General features: G+C 32.4%; 1 protein-coding gene and 1 long non-coding RNA gene across 4 annotated transcripts in view; one reads left to right on the top strand and one right to left on the bottom strand.

Moving 5' to 3' along the window:
- The first annotated feature begins 782 nt into the window (after positions 1-782).
- Positions 783-21,226, top strand: part of LOC123708858 (nitric oxide synthase-like protein) — a 29,248-nt gene continuing 8,804 nt past the window's right edge. Inside the window, exons 1-11 of one of the 2 annotated variants that reach the window (XM_045659796.1) lie at positions 783-988; positions 5,816-5,952; positions 7,404-7,566; positions 12,323-12,414; positions 13,143-13,284; positions 13,823-13,962; positions 17,218-17,392; positions 17,865-18,046; positions 19,527-19,641; positions 19,843-20,082; positions 21,040-21,144. In XM_045659796.1, the coding sequence (XP_045515752.1) occupies positions 5,855-5,952; positions 7,404-7,566; positions 12,323-12,414; positions 13,143-13,284; positions 13,823-13,962; positions 17,218-17,392; positions 17,865-18,046; positions 19,527-19,641; positions 19,843-20,082; positions 21,040-21,144 (1,452 nt within the window). In that variant the 5' untranslated portion in view covers positions 783-988; positions 5,816-5,854. The remainder of the gene's footprint in view (positions 989-5,815; positions 5,953-7,403; positions 7,567-12,322; positions 12,415-13,142; positions 13,285-13,822; positions 13,963-17,217; positions 17,393-17,864; positions 18,047-19,526; positions 19,642-19,842; positions 20,083-21,039; positions 21,145-21,226) is intronic. The other variant, XM_045659795.1, reaches the window with a different exon arrangement.
- LOC123708859 lies at positions 13,826-15,783 on the bottom strand. 2 transcript variants are annotated; one of them, XR_006753660.1, is made up of 3 exons: positions 15,399-15,768; positions 14,881-15,175; positions 13,826-14,030 (listed from the first exon to the last, which is right to left on the bottom strand). It is a non-coding gene; the product is annotated as an uncharacterized LOC123708859 (long non-coding RNA). The 2 variants fall into 2 exon arrangements; XR_006753659.1 differs by lacking the exon at positions 13,826-14,030 and having other exon boundaries at positions 14,288-15,175; positions 15,399-15,591; positions 15,675-15,783.

Genomic DNA, 21,226 nt, shown 5'->3' with positions numbered 1-21,226 from the left:
TTTGATAATACTAGTCAAGTATTAAGAATGTCTGAGTAAACACAAGATTGCTTAACACACATTGTAAGGAGTTATAACTTGTTATCCATATCATATCTATAAATACTGTTCAATAAGAAGCGTTTAAAAGGATTGCCGTGTTTATTTTCAATTTTTACGCACTATCTATTATATACTATTCGTGTAGAATATAATGATATAATGATTATGTAAACAAAATGAAATACACATATGACAAAAATTAAGACAGTGCAGAGAACCAGCGTTAACAGAACTTCATCGCCGAAGTGTTTACTTAGAAAGTGTCAGATTGGGAGTGGTGTGACGTTGACGCCTGCATTTTTTAATAGAATCTTTTGCTTTATTTCGTCAGATATGTGATTTAATTGTATATATATATACTATTAATGTAACAAATTAATAAATCTTTGACCAAGCTAGTTTGCAAGTGTAAATTACTACTCAAACAGTAGATTAAAAAAATATATATTGCATAGCTAAATTAACAAATAAATATCTCATAGGCTAACACTTTGCCCATTCGACAATCCCACGTACGAGAGCAGTTGTAGACGGCGGCTAGTAATGTACAAATCCTATTTGTCTGACATACTAACTTGAGCTGTCAAGATACGAATCTTCGTTAGCAAATATTAAAAACAAACTCTTGTCACAAACGATAAAAGTGTTATAAATATACCGGTGGCATCTATTCGTGATTAGTGCGACCGCGTCGCTTGATGACACTATGGCTCCTGGGGTGGTTGCCACAGATATTAATAATCCCATAGACATTGCGAATGTGCAGGTTGAGATACCCAAATCTTGTCCGATAGATCATTTAAATGAACCGGAAGTTGAAAGTTTGAAAATATTGAAATTAGATAAGAAAACGCCGCGTAGAGTTATCAGGCCAAAAGTGTTGAAGAATCATGAATCGAGGGAGTATTTGTATGATCGTTTGTATGACGATACCTGCCCGAGAGTGGTGAGTGATAATATTTTTATGACTAGGATGTTAAATGGGAAATAATATCACAGGTACCGATTCCTAATATGTGATTTAGTGTTCGTAAAATTTTACTAGTTTGACTAGTTTTAGCTAAATTAAACTAAGATTTTTAAGAAGACTAACAACTTAATATCCTTATTCATTAACTCAAATATAAGAATAAATTTGTTCACTTAGTCTAACATAATATGATTCTCTTAGATTACTTAGTAAAACAACACTTACAATGTTTAAAATATTACGTTTTATCGTTGTAAATATTCATAACAGCCAACTGACATAATTTAGATAAAATAGAATATATAATTACAATACATACTGAACAGTCACTAATAACAAATTAAAGTTGACAAATCCGTCTATTAGCCGACAATAAAGCATGAATCTATTGAATATTAAACGCAAGCAACTTGTAAATGACCATTATTTTACAATCTTTACTCAGTGACGTGTTCAGCTCAGTATAATCACCCAAAACATTTGTGATGCAACATCTATATGCAATATAGCATATAATGCAAATATGATATACTATTTTCGTTATATACCAAACGTTTATTTAAACGACTATCCAAATATAGCCTTCTGTGCCTATGCGACAATTTTTGTTACGCTATCGAACCGATTTGTACATACGGTAATTATTGAGCGGCAGCGGTGGTTGGGTTAAACCGCTTTGGGATCATACTATTATAAACGCTAAACATTGATTTTAATTGCTAATAATATTTGCACAGACTATCGCATCGCTAAAAAAAGTTACACATTAGGACTATGAAACCTCATAATATATATGTACTATCTATAACCAGTAGACTAATGACAGAAGTATTACTAATTTTATTGCACTGATAAGACTTGTCCACTTGCTTCATTCACTGCGCCGTTGTTTCAAATATAGACCTCGACTCGTATGGGACTTCGTATGAATTGTTAATAAACTTTTATATTATTAACAGTACTGCATAAACATAAAAAAAAACGACTGAATCACGAGCAAAGGTGACAGTACTAGTTAAAGAAAAGTGCGTGCGTACAAAGTACACATGACAGAAGTGAAACTTCTTTGTAAATTAATTTTTACTATTATTACATTGTACATATGCTAATGATAATATAAATAAATAAAAAATCTGCGTTTGCCGCACAAGACGTTATGCGACATAATTGCCATCTAAAATTCTAATATGTAACTACTAAACGAATACATCAACCAATAGCGTGTATTTTTTCTCGATCTCCCTAACTCTCTATCTCTCAATATTTCTCACTATAGCTCTCTCCCACATCTCGCTCCATAACACTGTGTGTGTTGCGATGTTTGCTCTATCTCACTCTCTCTCTCGAATTTTCTCACTTGCTTGCATTCTACTCTCGCTCCATAGCTATTTGCTTCATGCTGCGTTTGCCCTTTCTCACTCTCTCTCAATCGGTCTCAATCGCTCTCACTTTTCTTTGACAAAAACGCTGCACATCGTGACGCAAATATAATGATGATTGCGTTTCATCCATAGAAAAATTACCTTCATGCGCCTAAAGAAGTTTCACTTCAAAAACTGTATTACTGAAAGTCCGTGTATTCAACGAATCGCCATAAATATTATTTAAACAATAAAAAAAATCTTGAAGTACAAACAACAAAAAGGAAATTAAGCCTATTGTATTAATTTATGACTTAATATAAAAATATTATAAAACTGAATCAATCTTGTTACAACACATTCGCTATTTCTGTCCGGCTGTATTTACTACTGTGTATTTAATTGAACAATGTAATATTATACGGGTCTCTCATCAATCGGCAGCTCATGTCTAAGCGCCGTGTTCTGTTTCCACCGATATTTGTTCAGAGTCTCTCTTACAGTGTACCGGACGATGAGTCTTTCCCCTGATCGGTCCATATGGTTTTTGAATGGTAACGTGATCAGTTTCTACAAGTTCTCAACGCCTTTACGCATTGTATGGCCGAAATAAAAATAACATAGTAATATATATACTGGCCTAGTAAGTACGGGCTTTTGGAAACGTCCTATAGCGATGTATTTTTATAATAACAATACATCGTGTGTAATTTGGCAATCTTCTGTATCGATAGACAAGAATAAAAAGAATGCATCAACAATAGCGAGAACAAAGTTTCCGGGCCTCGCCCGTGGCAATTTGTATCGCGCCAACTTAAAATGCTTGGATGATACATACTTCGGTACAATACAGTTTTTTGTAATAAAAATAATAGCTTGTTAATATTTCCTAAGATGTACTAAGTAAGAGTAGATTTAAAAAAAAAAGTAATTTGGAACTATTTTTGGATAAATGATTTAATTAATTACTAGGTTTAATAAAGTTTGTGGAAATAAATACAATTAATGAATATGGGTTATTAAGCAGCGGTTAAACAGACATCTCCTGGAAAGGCGTACCCTCCAATAGGCCACATCTCTCTTATCATCAGGTAGAATTATGGCCAAACGTCTGACCAGTTCTGTATATAAGAAAAAAAATTGTTTTCAAATTTCGAAACTATTGATTTTGGAAAGAATGCAACTGACAGATTGTTAGTGTACTCTGTAAAACAGAACAAAAATAATCTAATGTCTAGATTATTCTAAGTTAGAAGTCTGTAAAGTTTTACGTAAGCTATAATTTGTAACAAGAAATGCCTGATACTTACGCGGCTGAATAATGAGTACGATTTTCTACACAGAAAAAGACCCAACGGAAGACAAATACTAAAGGATATTGCTGAAATGTTAAAGATTTTTATAGCTATTAGACTTTATTTAAATGTGACTCACACAAACTGTTGAATTATATTTTTTTATATATCCTAATATCATAAAAGTGGATGCTTTTTTTGTACCACGAAATTAGCTGTAATTTCGTACTTTTTTTTAGTTGAAGAAATCTGTCTTCAGCCAAGTTTGTTGGTGGGTCAAGTCTTTATGCTTTTTCATATGGGAATTGGGCATGTACATGAAAATAATATGAATTATTAAGTAACTGTACTACAATAAAATAAAATAAAATAAAATAAATCAGTTTCATCCTTTTTAGGTCTGGGCCTCAGATCATTTGTTAATCTAATAGGCAATGAGATGATAACCTTCCTGTGCCTGACACACGCCTTCACCGTTTGAGCGAATGTTAAATGCGCACATAGAAAAAAAGTCCATTGGTGTACTGCCGGGGATTGACCATACGACCTCAAAAATGATGCCAACACTCCTCTGTACTGTAATACAGGATATCTCTTTATTTAACTAGAATTTATCGAAGCTTGAAATGTGCCTAGTTCATTAGGTAATAAACAAACACATATTATATACGGTAAATCATCAGTAATACGTTTGTTATTAGTAATATGGTTTGCTTAGTTTATAAATTTATAAATTGGTTTATTTTCGAACTCTAGACTAAAATTGGAATTTTTTTTAAAAGTGAGTGCTGTTAAGGGATAACATGTAAACGAAAAATAGTGAACGTAATATTCATATTGGTTAGATTTAGGTGCCGATATATACTATAACTAAAACAAATGTACTTTAACAAATTAGTTTCAAAAAGATAAGATCTTTACACCAACTTCGGCCGTAAGCACTATAGAAATGTATAATAAAAATAGGAATATTGCACTAAATATTAAGACATATATGAAATGCAAACTTCATCCGGAACACGTAAGAAATGACTGCAATTTATATCCCAACAACAACATATAGCATGAAATGAAATTGCTCAAAAGAATTTTGTACACACGTGATACGCACGATACATTAATAACAAGTAATGGGGGCATTTATTAGCCTAATATTATATGAATGTTTGGATTTCTAAGTCTGAGAAAAACTGGATCTTGCTGTATGCCTAACATGCCGATGAGGTCATCTTAGCTGAGACTTTGTTGACTTTGAGCATCAAGGCAAGAGTTGTTTTCATTCATCATTACCTTAGGAAAGGAAAACATATTTGTACCTAATTTTATGGGAAGTTCCGAAGACCCACGCTTCATGTGTTTTTTCTTCTTCTTTATTACGAATAATGCTGTTTACAACTTTGCCGGGTATGCTCTAAACAGTTCCTCGGTAGATGTGACTCCGGTCCACTCCCGTACGTTCCGTAACTACGACATTTTTTTCCTTCTACCAGCGCGTCTTTTAAAATTTGCTTAATAATAAATCGCAACAAGTCGTATCGATGATGACAAGACTTGTCCGTGATATGCGACGTTCCGTATTTTCACAGACTGTTCAAATAACCTTTTTAGTGGAGGAAAAATGGTCTAACTTTAAAATATTAATACAATCTGTTCTGGCCTGGTTCTGTCCATGTTTTTATTTTTTAATAAATGTCAATATTACTTTTAATGAATATTAAAAACTTAATAACGAATTAATTTGAAGTTCGTAGTGGCAGTAAAACGGGAAATAGCGCGACAAATACGGCCATTTCCTTCCCTAACGAGATTCAAATCTATCCAGTATGGGCACAATTCAATCACTCACTTTGTCCCTACAACATCCCTCTCTGTGTTAGCTCCCGAACTTATGTTATAAAGTATGTTGATACGATTTACTTTACTGATATATCGGCATTTATTTTACTGGCTGATATTACAAGATTTAAAAAAAAAAATGTTTGCCAACCAAATACAGTATCACTAAGCTATTTAAAAAAAGTATTTAATATATTTGTAATTTATAATATCATCAAGAGTTTATTAAGTAATCGTTAAGAGGTCAATGGCCCAACTTAAAACCTTACGTATATACGTAAAAACTAATCTAGACCTTTTTTTGATAACAGTCTACATTATGCAACGAAAAAACATGTCTGGGGAGTTTGATGGCGATTCCGGGTCGTGGAGACATACCAAGGGAGCCAGAAGAAGTTCTAAATGATGCTAAGGATTTCCTCGGACAGTACTTTGCCTCAATACGAAGGTAAGTGATGTTTTAATCGTCTAGGGACGATCTTTAACTTTTTTGTCTTCGTAATTATGTTATATATAATCTTCTAGTCTAGTTTTAAGTTTGACTAAAGAAAATAAAAGTTATATAAAGCTCAAAAAATATGCATTTTATATTTTTTTCCATTTTCTATTGCTACAAAATATAGTATAAACTCGATGTAACATCCTTCGATTTAACGACAAACCCCCTAAAGCATTAGAATCACTCGGTATAGGTTGGTTTAGCTTGTCTTCCATACCATTATACACACTACATAGCATTACACCCATCACCTACAACGACAATTAAATAATAAAAAGTACTTTTTAAGCTACCGAAATTAGTTACAACTGCGGAAGTGTTTACGTTCGTTTGACGCTTTATTGTCCTAGCCCGTAATACCGACTCTCGACTGTCGGCAGCATACGTACCGAACTTTTTAAGAGATCAGATCTTTTCTTTACAAATTGGAATTACTTGAATATGCTTTAACACGAAGATGCCTCAATACCGCAAGATATTAATAAAATAATTTAAAAAATACAACATAATTAACTGGTCCGGAAAAAGACATTATATATATTACACTGTATTTAGAAATATACTTTATCAAATGATTTGGTATGATTTTTGCAGTCATCATAGCCGAGTTGTACTTATTGTTTCTTGTTTTATTATTACAACCTATCAGTGTAATTATAATCTAATTAAATTAAACGCAATTCAACCGTACCACCTAATTTTACAATCATACAATCATATTTTATTCTAAATTGAGAAAGTCCAAGCAACGCACTAGTACAAAATTCAAAGGATAAACCCTTCCAATTAAATTTATTATAACACGGGTAAATTATGCTTTGTTTGACAACTGACACAAAAATGTTTAGTTGATTTTATCAGCTGTCAGAAAAAACAATGTCAGCTGTCGAATAACGCAAACAAAACAATGTCGCTACATGACAAAGTGTTTTTGAAAATATTGTACGAATAGGGGAGCATTCAACAAGATATACAGATATATCGTATATAATTCTGTTTGTAATACTTTTATTATGTATTATTATTTTGGGAATCTTCGTTATTTTGATGAGGTTTTAATAATTATGTCTTCTAAGTGGTCGCCTCAGTGCCTTAGTCAAAACATATAATGTTTGATTCCTTGCAATAGTTATAGGGCTCTATTTCCTGTACAGGACTAATTACTTGACACGAAGAAAAGCCCACTAAAACAGACACTACAATTTTCCTCGACATACACGTATAAATCTGCCGAAAATAAAAGATCAAATTTCTTTTCGTAATTCTATGTTGTTAACGGAGCCATGAAATAGTCTTTAGGACTCAATGAGAATCGATTATTGTGTTTTATTATCCGAATATTTATATAACGTCTTGATCGTAATTTGATTTTAAAATTGTCTTAATTTTTTTTCTTTTAGAGCTAATACTCCAGCTCATGAAGCGCGGTGGGGTACTGTGCAAGAGGAAGTGGCGAAGACAGGGACATATCAACTAACCACAACTGAGCTGGTCTTCGGAGCCAAGTTGGCATGGAGAAATGCAAGTCGATGCATTGGCAGAATACAATGGTCCAAGTTACAGGTACATTATCATAACAATTATAACCGAAAGTAATCTCAGGTATTGGTGTTACGCTCTTTAGTAGAAAGAACGCAGGCTGCTAGTTAAATATTAGGGCGGGCCGCCCATCCCAAAAGTATTCGCGGATGGGTTTACAAATTAGAAATGTAGAATAAGAAGGCGGTTTATTCCCATATATATATATATATTAATATAATCTACGTTAAACGTCCGCCCTTAAGTTTTATAAATACGAGTATTTCGTGAATCTTAATGAGAGTTAGACGTAAGAAGGTATACACCTCACTTAAATAAAATATTTCGATATTTTTAAATCAAAATATAACTAGAAAGTTGATATAAGGGAACATTTTTCAATCTGAAATGTTGTGTATCATTCTTAGTTACGTTCAAATAAAGCTTTCTTTTGCTTTGTTCTACTCACGATTGTCTTCTGAATGATAAAACATTCACGTGAGCCATTTCACTTTTATCACTACGAAGGTTGTTGTGTGTAAATATTTCCTAGGTGTATGAACGATTACAGGAGATAAATGTTACGTAGTTAAGTGAACTTAGCAAGAACTTAGAAATTATGAAGTATTAAGTAAGCGATGACAAACTATTATATAACTATTCAATAATATGGAAAAAGTGACATTTCAATTTTAGGTAACTCTTTTAATATAATTTATTTTTATATTATTATCAGCAAATTTTAACCAATTCCAGTTTTAATGATGCATTGTATTCAATAGAGCACGTCACAAATGACGGTTTGAAATGTTTTCCTTATTTATTGTTTAACTTATTAGTTTAAATATTATTATTAAAACTCAACCGTAAATCTGAGTTAGTTTATTTTTAAATGTTAATTTTTTGGTGCTGCAGAATTTTAGGTAGTCTAACAGTAGATTGAGGTCACATTTTATTCTTCTGGGACGTGCATATCCATCCCGCAAATTGTGTACGTGACAGGTACTCTGCATTTTTATATTGCATTTCAAAACAACAGCAAGTACCTTATATTTGAAATCTTGACACGTTCTCGGAGATTGTAATATACCGGCAGAAACAGAAAACCTAGAATAAAGATGATCATAATTATTTTAAGACATTACGCTCTCGCTTTGTCTACGTAGAATACGTAATACCAAGTTTCATAAATATCTATATATACACCCTAACAGTGTGTCAAAAACCAAAGGGATATTTGGCATCTATACGTATATAAGGATAAAGTTAAGTCTCAACTTTGAATCTTTTTCTTAAGTAATTAGTATAATATTTATGTGCTCAAAACTGGGAACTGAAAAAAAAAACACAAAAACAATGTGTCTTCCCCTTAATAGCGACTGCAAGAAGTGTTATTGGACACTTTCTCATGTTAGATATTTTACTAAGAGTTTTTAGTTTAGAGATAAATTAATTAAAAGTACCTACTCGTAATTTTAGTAAATTTGGTAAGATTAAAATTACATATTTAATAATCTTTGTGCGGCGTCAATTAAATATATATATACACCTCGTATTTGACGTAATTTTTACGTGTTCGCGGAAAATAAGGCTATATATAGTTGAAAAGAAGTGTCACCCCCAAACCCCATCAGAGATTAAACGACCTAACTGTAATACAGTGTTGTACTATTGAGAGTATTTGTGTGTTTGTTGTATCTACGTTTTTGCCCTTTTTCTTTGTACTAAAAAACTACTGATAACTATCATGCAATAATTATTTGATTTTGCCGAACAAGTCCAGTTCCAAATTCAAATGTCTTTTTAAAAGGTTTTCTAAGTTCCCGAAAACATTAATAGGATACTTACCAAGTGTTAACTCATGACTGCATATTTTTGCCAAGTCTTTTATTACGGAAGTTCTTTGTCGCTCAAAAATGTCTTTAAGATGTAACTGAGACCTAAATCTTTTTTGTTTTATTCTGTACGTCAAATTTATAGTTTACGGTGTCAGACACAACTTATAACAAGCATTTCTTAATATTATTGTACTTTTTTTTATAAAACGGGCGTAAACGGGCAGAAGGCTCACCCTATGATACCTGATAGACACTCACATTGCCAGGGGGCTCGCAAGTGCGTTGCCGGCGTTTTAAGAATACGCCCGTTTCATGAAGGACCTTAAGCCGAATTGGTTTGGAAATATATCGGTGGGCAGCTGGTTCCACATAGGACAGCAAAATTCCTTGTCTGAATGCATTTAAAATTAAAATAATGCAACCTTATAATCACAAAATCTTACGTCCAATTATAAGGAACAAGAAAAGCAATATTGACAGTAAAATCAATTATCTGCTTAGTTTGAAACTGCGAGAAGTAGGGCAAAATGAATTTTCTGGCTCTAATGAGAAAACTCTCATTTCACGTTAGGACACAAAAACGAATATGGGCCGGACCGAAAGCATCTATTTTGTTAGTGTTAATGAATGTACGCCTCAACGCTGTTGGACACATTATGCAATTTTTTATAAGTTGATATGAAACCGAAAACTGTAAAACATGGACAGTACAGAAAAGAAAAGTAAACTGTAGAGACGCAGAATTTGATGTGTTGTTAGAGTATTTTTTTGTAAAATTGTGAACAAACAAATACAAGGATTTTGAAGAAAAACAGCCGATGTAACGATACATATGAGTGTTACGTTATTAGGCGAACAAAAAGACTATTGAATCAAATGCATATAGTCAAACTCAACGTCAATGTACACCTATGAAAGTCAAACAAAAAATAAATATACACTAAATGCTTCTAATTTTACATTTACTTCCAGTTCTCAAATCAAGGACGTAGAACGGAAGAGAACTGGCAATAAATTCTCCGCCACTCTTTTTAATCGCCAAGTTTTTATTTTACACAACTTTTTTAAGGAGCTGCAACCATTACACCATGTTCCACATGACATCTTAAGTAATTAAAAATAATAATACAAAGATTTGTCCGATAAGCAGGAAGCATGGTGAAAAAGGAGCACGCACTTACATTCTCGTGGGAACAACAAGCAAATAGATAGTCACCACAAGTAGGTCCCGTTCACGAGTATCACGCATGGCCAGCCATCGGCCCCTCGCCATATTTTAGGGAGAGAGACAACCCGACGCATGGACGCCGCCACAAGCAATGACACTTAAGCGAGCATGACGATCCTTGAAATGTGTATTTGGCTATAGCCTTAGTTTTGATACCGATACCCCGAATGAGGGCAGACAATATCTTAATCTTATACTTTTATTGGTATTTAAAAAGTGTCTTGGACCCAACCAATTTAGTAATATATTAATGAAACAGAAAAAGACATGGCCATCGCCCATATTGCCAAAGCAATTTAAAACGTATATTTAAAAATTGTGGATTATTTTTGTTATTATTACATGTCAAACCCGCTGTGAACTTAACATAGGACATTATATTTTTTCTTCTCTTTTTTAAAAGATTTTGTCTGCTAATTTTATGTTCATATTTGAAATACTGTATTGTAAATAACACTGTAGAAAATTGTTATATATGTGTATTTAAAACAAAAGAATTAATAAATAAATAAGCATAAGTTAAACATTTATATTGACAAAAAAACTATCTTATCTACCTTACGAATTAATTGAGTATAAACAAACGTTACTATTGTAGTATTCATTATAAGACCTTGCTCCTTTGGGATTTCTTTTTTACAACTGAACAAAAAAAGCTAAAGTTAACATAACATCCAGATTAACATACCACTTAAGTCTTCAATTATCGGCGCTAAATTCCAATATTTTTTTCTAATTAAGTCGCTTGATTGAGCGGCTGACGTAATAACATTAAAGACTTTATTCATTCAAGGCATCGGAGAGGATTTAGAGAGCATTTACCAGGCCTAAATTTAAGTCATCTGATACACAGAATACATTTCGTAATTACACTTCTTAAACTGATTGCTTGGGTTAATCAGAATGAAACTCGTTTGCGGTTCGTAGGATTTCGTGAAATGATTTATTTTACAAATTTATTCCTACTTTTTGTTAGAGGTCATATAAAGAACAATGGTATTTTAATTTCAACAATTGTTCAGGATGTGGGTTTATTTTCAAAATTTTACGTGCTCGAATCTCTTTTGTTAATGTACTAGGGATTTTGGGAGAATTAACATTGAATATGTTCATTTCTACTGTAAGCGTTTCGAGAGTGAAGTTACTGCTTAGATATTTTCAGTTTGTAAAACGTTTTGTTCTTGGTGTATTGTAAATTCAAGTAACGACTAGAAAAGCTGTACTACTGAGAAATAGGATAAGTGTAGTGTGACTAAGAGTTGTGTTGGCGTAGACACTTTAGCGTGCCGCTGTTATCACTCAGGTCGTAGTTTCGATCTCCGCAATAGCATCAGTGGGTCATAGTCACTTGTACGGTGAAGGAAAATATTTTGAGGCATACGGGTAGTAAGCCTACTTGTCTATGAAATAAAAATAGGCTAATTTTTATAAACAGCTGCAGCGCTACTGGATTATTATTATTATTAATAGTTTGACTACAAAAATATATTTGAAATATGTCGGTTTCCACGACGAGATTAAAGTTTATATTAAACTCAAAGTTCTGTTGCTATTTACTCACACGATATAAAAAGTAAATCGTTCTTATTAGCTTCTTATGTCTTAAGTTCTTTATTTAGTTTAACTCTAGCTTTAATTAAAACAGTGTAGAATCCTTTTCAGTAAGGAACTATAACCGTCATTCTCTAGAATATTAATTACAATAATTTAAGTGATACTAAACTTCTTTTGACAGGTCTTCGACTGTCGGCAAGTGACAACCACGAGTGGCATGTTCGAAGCGCTCTGCAATCATATTAAATACAGCACAAATAAAGGAAACATAAGGTATTTATTATTGAAAGTACAAATCAATCAAAAGTTTTCATTTCTTAGAATTTTTTTTAATTAAAAAAACTTAAATGTTGAATGTAAATGTTTATTCCAACTATAACTATGATACTAATCTGAAATTAAGTCATTTAATAGGCAAAGAGAAAGTTTATATAGTATTATTTTATTAGTATAGGTTTTAATAAGGTTTTATATTAACTGTACAGATAAATTAAAACTTCCAAGTTCTAATCGAAACTAAATTTCCGTACACAATAGTCTTATCTACGCTTTGAGTTATGGCTACAACTTTAACTGTATATTCAAATATAGTAAATGTATTTTTATCCCAAATGAATGAATGCTTAATGAGATGATAATGTATGTCCTAGAGTAAGGAAGTATCTCACGTCATATGAATAATATTATAGGATATATGAGATTTTAAAATCACAGCTAAAAAAAGGATGGCCTTGAAACGCCTGACACTTGTTTAAAAGTTGTAATTTTATCTGTTAATTGAGTATATGCAAATAACTATCTCTATCACGTCAGCTTTCTCAAAACACATCATTATTGGTCCATTCAACAGCTACGATGCCAGCCAGGCTGATACGTCAAACTTTGCCCCTCGTGGCAATCAAGTATAATTAAGATCGCATCGAAGTCTAGTTTCACACTTACTGCTGAGTGCTTACTTCTAATAGTTCCCATAGACTAATATAACTCTTTATTTCTTCTAGATCAGCAATAACGCTATTCCCACAACGTACAGACGGAAAGCATGACTACAGAATATGGAACAGCCAGCTTATCAGTTACGCTGGTTATAGACTACCTGATGGCACGGTTTTAGGGGATCCCATGCATTGCGAATTTACTGAGGTATAAGGTGTCTCCACAAACTAAATACTTAGGGTCCTTCATGAAAAGAGCGTACCTCTGCCACTGAAAGTACCCATGGGTTAAATATCAGATGAGCCTCTGGCCCGTTTGACCTCTGTTATATAAAAAAACCTAATTTACAAAACAATAATAAAATGGTAATAACCTCATTGTGTAATTAATTTTTTTTTGTTTAATATTCCCTATTTGATTCATTTTATGTAGTAATAATTAAATTTAAAATAAAATTATGTATAAAATATGATCGACACGTGGAAAAGAATTGACATTGTTCCAAATGCTTTAAAAAATATAATTTATTAATTGTGTTGACTCTTTAGATGAATATAATTGTTATCATATAATCTTATTATATTTCTTTTAAGAATTGCAGAAGTGTGATTGGCTTATGGGTAAGGCACAAGCCTTGTAATCCTGGGATTGATTGCCAACGTAATAGTGTGGAACCAAAAAACTAATAAATTATTACAAATATTTTTAATAAAATACTATATACTAAATGAAGTAAAATTTTCAGCTTTGTTTGAAACTGGGATGGAAGCCACCACGCACAGCGTGGGACATTTTGCCTCTAGTCCTTTCTGCGAATGGGAAGGACCCTGACTACTTCGAAATACCCCGAGAACTTGTTATGGAAATACACATGACTCATCCATCGTGAGTATTTCATTGTTTTCGTTTTAAAAACTTTTCGAATTCAAAGGAATACGTGTGTGGAATTTTACCTGCAACGTAGAGAATTATAATTAAACAATAAAGCATAGGTCATCGATTTTTAAGTCTAAAGGCGATTTAGTAGGACTTTTGTAAGCCAAAACAATGGGATTCTTCGTCTTAGTCCGTCTTGGTTTCCGTTTCAGAAAGTGTTTATTTCACAACTTTATACATCTAAATCTTCTGTGAGTGTGTTTGTAATTAAACTCAATGGCTCATTTGATCTTTTTTATTATTAAAGAAGTTTGTACAATCGTCTGTCGGGTCCGCTAGCATCGATATACAAATGTATCAGATTCGAACAAACCTCAGGAGACCATTATTATTATTGTAAAGAACTATATATTTCAATTCCTAAATATTAAAAGGTGATTATCGGATAACCAATTGAAGGATTGCCTCGGGGAGTTAAGCGAAATGATACGGTATTTGAACTCAAAAATTCCATAAATACTGGTTTGATTTAGCTGTTAGTTTTGTAGTTTTTTATGTTTCTCGCTATTTATATGTATCGTGTGTTATATCGACGCATAATTGTTTTTTTATAATTTATTAATCGTTCGGACATAATTCTCGTAAGAAATAGATTTTTATCTTTATCGTCAACAATTTAATTTAGATTTTTATATTATATTTATTATTCCATAAGCTACGAACGGACGATAATCCCAAATAACTATCGTAATACAGATCACGTGACTAGCATTGGGGCAGGATTATATTATTTGTTTGTTAGAAAACAAAAGATACATCACTATAGTAGAAAGAAGGACATCTTACAATATTTAATATGTGCTGACAGTATCAGAGTCACAAAAATATACAAAAAATGTAGCAGGACTGTAATTTGACATTATATACCTGTATCTAAAACCAGCTTGACTTAATTTTGATATTATTTTTCGAAATTATACAATACACAAATTCCTTAATATATCTTGTTTTAATGGTAGCACCGAAGTTGTTTACGTTGCTAGAAATAGTTGTTTTCAATTAAACAGTACATTAATCTGGATGGCCATTATTTTTCCATTATATCTGGTTTATGCACCTAATGTACGAATGTACAAGGGCTGCCAGTTGATTTTTTATTCAGACCCAGTGCTGCCAGTTTCATACACGATTTGCAAGATTTTTAATCACGAATCCACTACATCTAAAAAAGTAATACTATGTTTAAAAAACAAGTAACTTCTATATTCACCTTCATGTACGAATAGATAGAGAAGTAAAAGCACGCTTATTAATAACATATATTAATGGCGTAATAATAATAATACGCCATTAATAAATTATAAAAAACAATTGGCCCAATATGGCATTACTTTATTGCCTACATTACCCTTCTATATATCAATTGAAACCAGAGGTGCTACAACCTTTTCGATCCGGTCCCAATACTGTTCGTGTTGTACTGTTTCGTGATTTACTTTTTCTATCATTTGTTTCTAATTCATGTTTCCTCAGTATGATTTTCCTTTCCTTCGCCGTGCGAGCGAGTTTTAAATGCGAGCTTAGAAAGTTGGTGTATAACCGGCGTTCTCCCTCAGGTCGACACTTTTCTTTATTTATCTACAACGTATTTTTACCCTCAAAGTTAGTTACGCAACCGAAAAATACGTACAATGGCGTATCGATAAAACGCGACCACTTACGACGCGTCTCAGATTTTCCATCAAAGATTTATGCGAGCATAAACACTCGTTGAATGCATTATTGTACGTTGGACGAAAGGTTGGCAAATACCGTGCAGATTGCTTATCGTAAAACTTAGCTCTGGTGATCTCCAATCTGTGTTTATTGCCCATAAATCGAGCCCATTCAATAATGTAACGCCGTTGATATTGTTAACTGGCGTTTTGCGTATCTTTTGATAAGTGATTGTAATGCTCTTTCCTGATATTAAAAATTATGTATAAATAATTTATTATATATATGAAATTCTCGTGTCATCTGACACCAAGAGTTTTAACATATTTTTGTCTGTAGATAATACGCCTCAGAAATAGGTATTTTTATAATAAGAGTCCACGGCAAAAAATACATGTTTTATTTAAGTTAACTGATTCAGCATTTAAAAAAATTGCGCGCCTGACAATTAAGAGTATTAATATATGATATATGTAAATTCCAATCACAAGGGGCACGCATGTATAACAATATTCTTACAAATTTACAATCTTACGGCCAAAATATAAAACATTTACATAGTTGTAACTTGCTATAAAAATTGTTCATCATAAAAAGTTATAAAAATGTTAATATATTTAAATATGATTCTTGAGAGTCACACGATAGTTTTGCACACGATATTAGGGAATGACTGTTCAATTTCAAATGTGACAGTCGTTCAGAAATATTTGAGTAGGTAGGAGAGGTAGGTGTGATGAAAATCGGATGTTTACATGGAACATTGATGCGTTGATTGCTTGTTAATTACAATTCATAGAATAACGCTCGTCGTATTTTAGAATAATTTTATAGTTTCAAAATTATAGTAACGCGGTTAATACGCCAACCTTTTCCGTAATATATGATTCATAGCTTTATTAATATACGTGTAACATTTTAATATATATGAATGTAAATTGTAGATCCATTATTATTGTCAAATCAAATAAACCTACGTAACGGTTTTAAAATTATTAGACATTAATGATAATTTGTTTACTGTCAGCTGTCATTGTTATACATATAATAACAATGACAGCTGATAGTAATGCCATTGCTCCGACATATATTTATATAGAGCTTAGATTTTTATTTAAATACGTAACGAACAATATAAGATCGTACCTTTATTTTCATGATATCTTGCGGTTTCGGTCACATTTACGGCTATATTTTTTTATAAAGCTTTCTCTACCCGTACTAAATGCTTACCCATGCACAATTATTTTGGATATTTCCCTTTCAATAATACAAGTCTAAGATATCTCGTCTTCCGTGTCAGGCTACAGTTTTACAGAGTGCATATGCCAATTGGAATTCGAAAAATCCTTAGTGGACATTTCAGAAATTTTAATGCCTTTACTATTATTACTATTACGGCCTATTCTTTTTAAATAAAGGCCTAAACTTTTTGCAAGCTTTTCATTGTCACTTTAATTTCGGATCTACCAATGGTATTACCATACTCGAAGAATGTATACCAATGTCAAATTCTGTTCTTACTACTTTTATGAAATCTGAACACAGGTATGAATGGTTTGAAGATCTCCAACTTCGCTGGTATGCCCTGCCAGCCGTGTCGAGCATGAGATTCGATTGTGGCGGCATAGAGTTCACCGCAAACGCCTTCAATGGATGGTACATGAGCACTGAAATTGGATGCCGAAACTTCTGTGACTCTAATAGACTGAATATGTTAGAGGTTTGTTCTAAAAAATTTTATCTTTTATAAGTGGAATACTTTTATATGTTGAATGTTATATAAATAGTAATAACAGGATGCACCTGTAACTTTCTCCTTAGCAAAAACGTAATATATCGCATAGTAATTAACTACGCGAAACTAATTATTAAGCATGTTTTGTTTGTTTTTAAATAGATATATAGTTAAATCATGTTAGTATAGTTGAATCATAGATACACGATACGATCCTTGCGTTTTATTGTTTTTATGAACAGTTTTCATCATGCTCCAATCACTGGTTTCTGTGTAAAACGGCGGTCCAAACCGATATTGATTTCCCCAATAGCGCTGTCTGACTCTCAGTAAAAAGAGATTTTATGCAGATTTTTTCTATGTATATACCTTAATTATTTATGACGCGAAAAGCTAATGTTCGACATTGCGGGACTTCAAATATACAGCAATTGTTTAATGTAACGCTTTTTAACAGAAAGTGGCTGAAAAAATGGGTTTAGACACGCGGACTCCAGTGAATCTATGGAAGGACAAAGCGCTAGTAGAAGTGAATGTGGCTGTCCTACACAGCTTCCAACAACACAACGCGACCATTGTAGATCACCACACTGCGTCCGAGAGCTTCATTAAACATTTAGACAATGAAAATCGCCTTCGGTAAGTACAATCTTTGAGTATGGAAATTTTAAAATATTTTTTTAAAGTTTGAACACTATAGAGAATATATACATACCACAGAACAATGCCATGATGCATACATTTATTACAACTTATTTATTTATATGTTTAAGTGATATTTTAAATAAGGATTAACCGTACTCATTTAATACTATGCTCTGTGACATCTGTGATACCTTTTCGTAGTCTAGATATATTTAAATTCGTATCTCAAGTCACAATCTCGTCTTGAGCGCTGTCAAATTTATAAATCATAAAAAAAAATGGTTTCACGTATTAACCTTCTTTCCTAAAATCTTAATGACTGATAGAACGAGACGCTACTTGAAGGTATATTTTAGCTTCTAACTAGATCTTTGGTATTTCAGATATTTATAACTTACAAAACTTTGACTATCCCTCTTAGACCTGCATCGCCTTTATTAAACACAAAATTTAAATATTGAGCGATTCATAATTATAATTCTATGCAAGCAAATTTTTCTACAAATCATTGAAACTTTTCTGTGAGTCGAGACAAAACAATATGCTACAGAAAGTTATAAAAGTTGCGACAGTTTTAGAATGGAATCCTATAGAAAAAGAAAAAGGTTTAGGCTTATAAAGTTTCTCAGTTCAAAAGTTAATACGGAAGTTCAGAACATACAATATACTATAGACATTAAAATGTTGATGAAACCAATGCGATTTTGGCATAGTAGTTTATAGGCAGGCGTCAAAATAGTACGATTCTAAATCCCATTTGAAGTACAAGGAAACGTTATGTTTTGCATAAAAATATTCTAAACACTCGTTGCACTAAAATGTCAAAAGAATCCTTACTTACTGTACAAATTTACATAACAGTTAACTACATAACCAAGGTTTTCGAGTCATAACAAGTGTGGATAAACAGACGCAAAGTAATTAAACTATCAACACGTAAGACATGTAAACGTTTCGTGTGAACTGTATTTAGGCATAATATCATTAAAATAAAGCGCTGTTTTACGAGAAATATGACCTAATTGTCGTTGAGGCTAAATTTAGTTGTCTTTATGCAACCCGCATTAAATTAGAGTATATTCTTTCGTTTTTGTTGTTTCAGTCGCCTTACTCAAATCCTCGATTCATGTAAACTTCTCCAGTAGTCCTTTTCAGAAGCGAGATTTGCCGCACCGTAATTTGATTACAGTGCTTATATAGTTAAGAGCCTACCTTTTTGTTTGTTTGGCAGGCCGTTAATTTTTTTAAATCTTTAGACCCTGGACTGACAGATTCCCTTTGAGAAGAGGGAATAATCAATTTTCTAGTCTCCGTACGAAAACGTCTCAAACACACCCCTAATTCTTTCTCTCTTGAAACAAAACGCAATGTATTGAATGCAACGTGGTAAACCCAGCTTTATATAGTATAATAAATATCCATGAATATTGGCTATTTGATATATTAGCTTGCTTCTAAGATACATTTACTACAGATCTGGATGTCCAGCTGACTGGATATGGATCGTACCACCAATGTCGTCTTCGATCACGCCAGTATTTCACCAAGAAATGGCGCTCTACTATTTGAGACCTTCCTACGAGTATCAGGTATTTTTTGTTATATTATCACACTAGTGTATAAAAGCATAAATATAACTCGAATAATTAATTATCTAAAATAGTAGATGTGTAGAAAAAAAACCTATTTTATACTATATAGGAATAAACGTCTTATAAATTTGTTTAACAATAGCACGATAATTCTTATTAATATTGTCAAAACACAATATAGACGTCGAAAAATTCCAGGAGCCGGCGTGGAAGACACATCAATGGCAGAAATCAAAGCCGATTACTGGCAAACGGCCCATCAATAGAAAGTTCCACTTCAAGCAGATCGCGCGCGCTGTCAAGTTCACCTCCAAACTGTTTGGCCGGGCCCTCTCTAAGAGGATTAAGGCCACGGTCTTGTATGCCACTGAGACTGGCAAATCGGAGCAGTATGCCAAAGAGTTGGGTGTAATATTTGGTCACGCGTTTAATGCACAGGTAACGTGTTTTAACTTGAACTTATTCGTTCACATAAACATGAATATTTTTAAGTAAACGGGAATGGACAACTGTCGAAGTAGATATGGGGAGAAATTAGCCATGCCAAAAATGTATCTGGAAACGTATAGGAAAACCAACTTTTGTATGAGTCAATATGGGTTTATCATAATTTAGTAAAAACTTAATTAACTTTTGGAAAAAATCGAGTGAAACATTATTATTAATATAAATTTGATAACTTAATAATAATATGATGTAGTGATAAAATAATATAAGAATTGACTATGATATGCTTGATAATATAACATGTGACTTCTAAGAAAACTCTTTTTAAACGAATTGAAGCTATGTATTATTATTATAAACTTATAATTATTTACATAATATTAAATTTTAAAAAATTTCGACATTTCGCGTGGTCACGGTGTCACCGTTTATAATAATAATACATAGCTTTAATTCGTTTAAAAATGTTTTCTTAATGTGTAAAAGCTATGTTAAAAAGACAATACTATGTGCCTTCTATGTAAAATTCTACCATTTATGACAAATTCGCACGCCCTTATTTGTGGAAGAGAATAAATAAATGCAAAGTTTAGACTGCACAACCATATTATTTTTGTACCAAATTCTTGCAAATAAGTTATTATTATTATTAACATTTGGATAATAATCTGGAATGTTTTATTTGACTTGATAGGATACCAATTAATTGAATTAAAAGCTCAAGTATGGCTCATATAAAATGAATCCGCCTCAACGAATTAGTAATTCAATCACATGATAGGAACAGAGTCGACTATTCCCGGTAACCAAGATTGTTAAATATTCAGGTACTTGCCCAAAAATTCGTGTCGGATATAGTCATTAAACAGAGAAATTATGTCCGGGATGTTATAATTATTATTAATATATTAATGATTTTTAAAGATTGCTAATGTATTTTTCTTGCAGGTTCACTGCATGATGGATTATGACATCACCTGTATCGAGCACGAAGCTCTATTGTTAGTCGTTACGTCAACCTTTGGTAATGGAGATCCCCCTGAAAATGGAGTGGTAAGTGGTAAAAGAATTTAACATATTAAAATTGTATTATTTTATATCAAATTTACCTTTAGCAAAGTATAGACTTTCGGTT

This window comes from Pieris brassicae, chromosome 4, assembly GCF_905147105.1.
Source record: "Pieris brassicae chromosome 4, ilPieBrab1.1, whole genome shotgun sequence".
In the NCBI taxonomy this organism is placed as follows: Eukaryota; Metazoa; Arthropoda; class Insecta; order Lepidoptera; family Pieridae; genus Pieris; species Pieris brassicae.
This window is presented reverse-complemented; position numbering and strand designations above follow the sequence as displayed.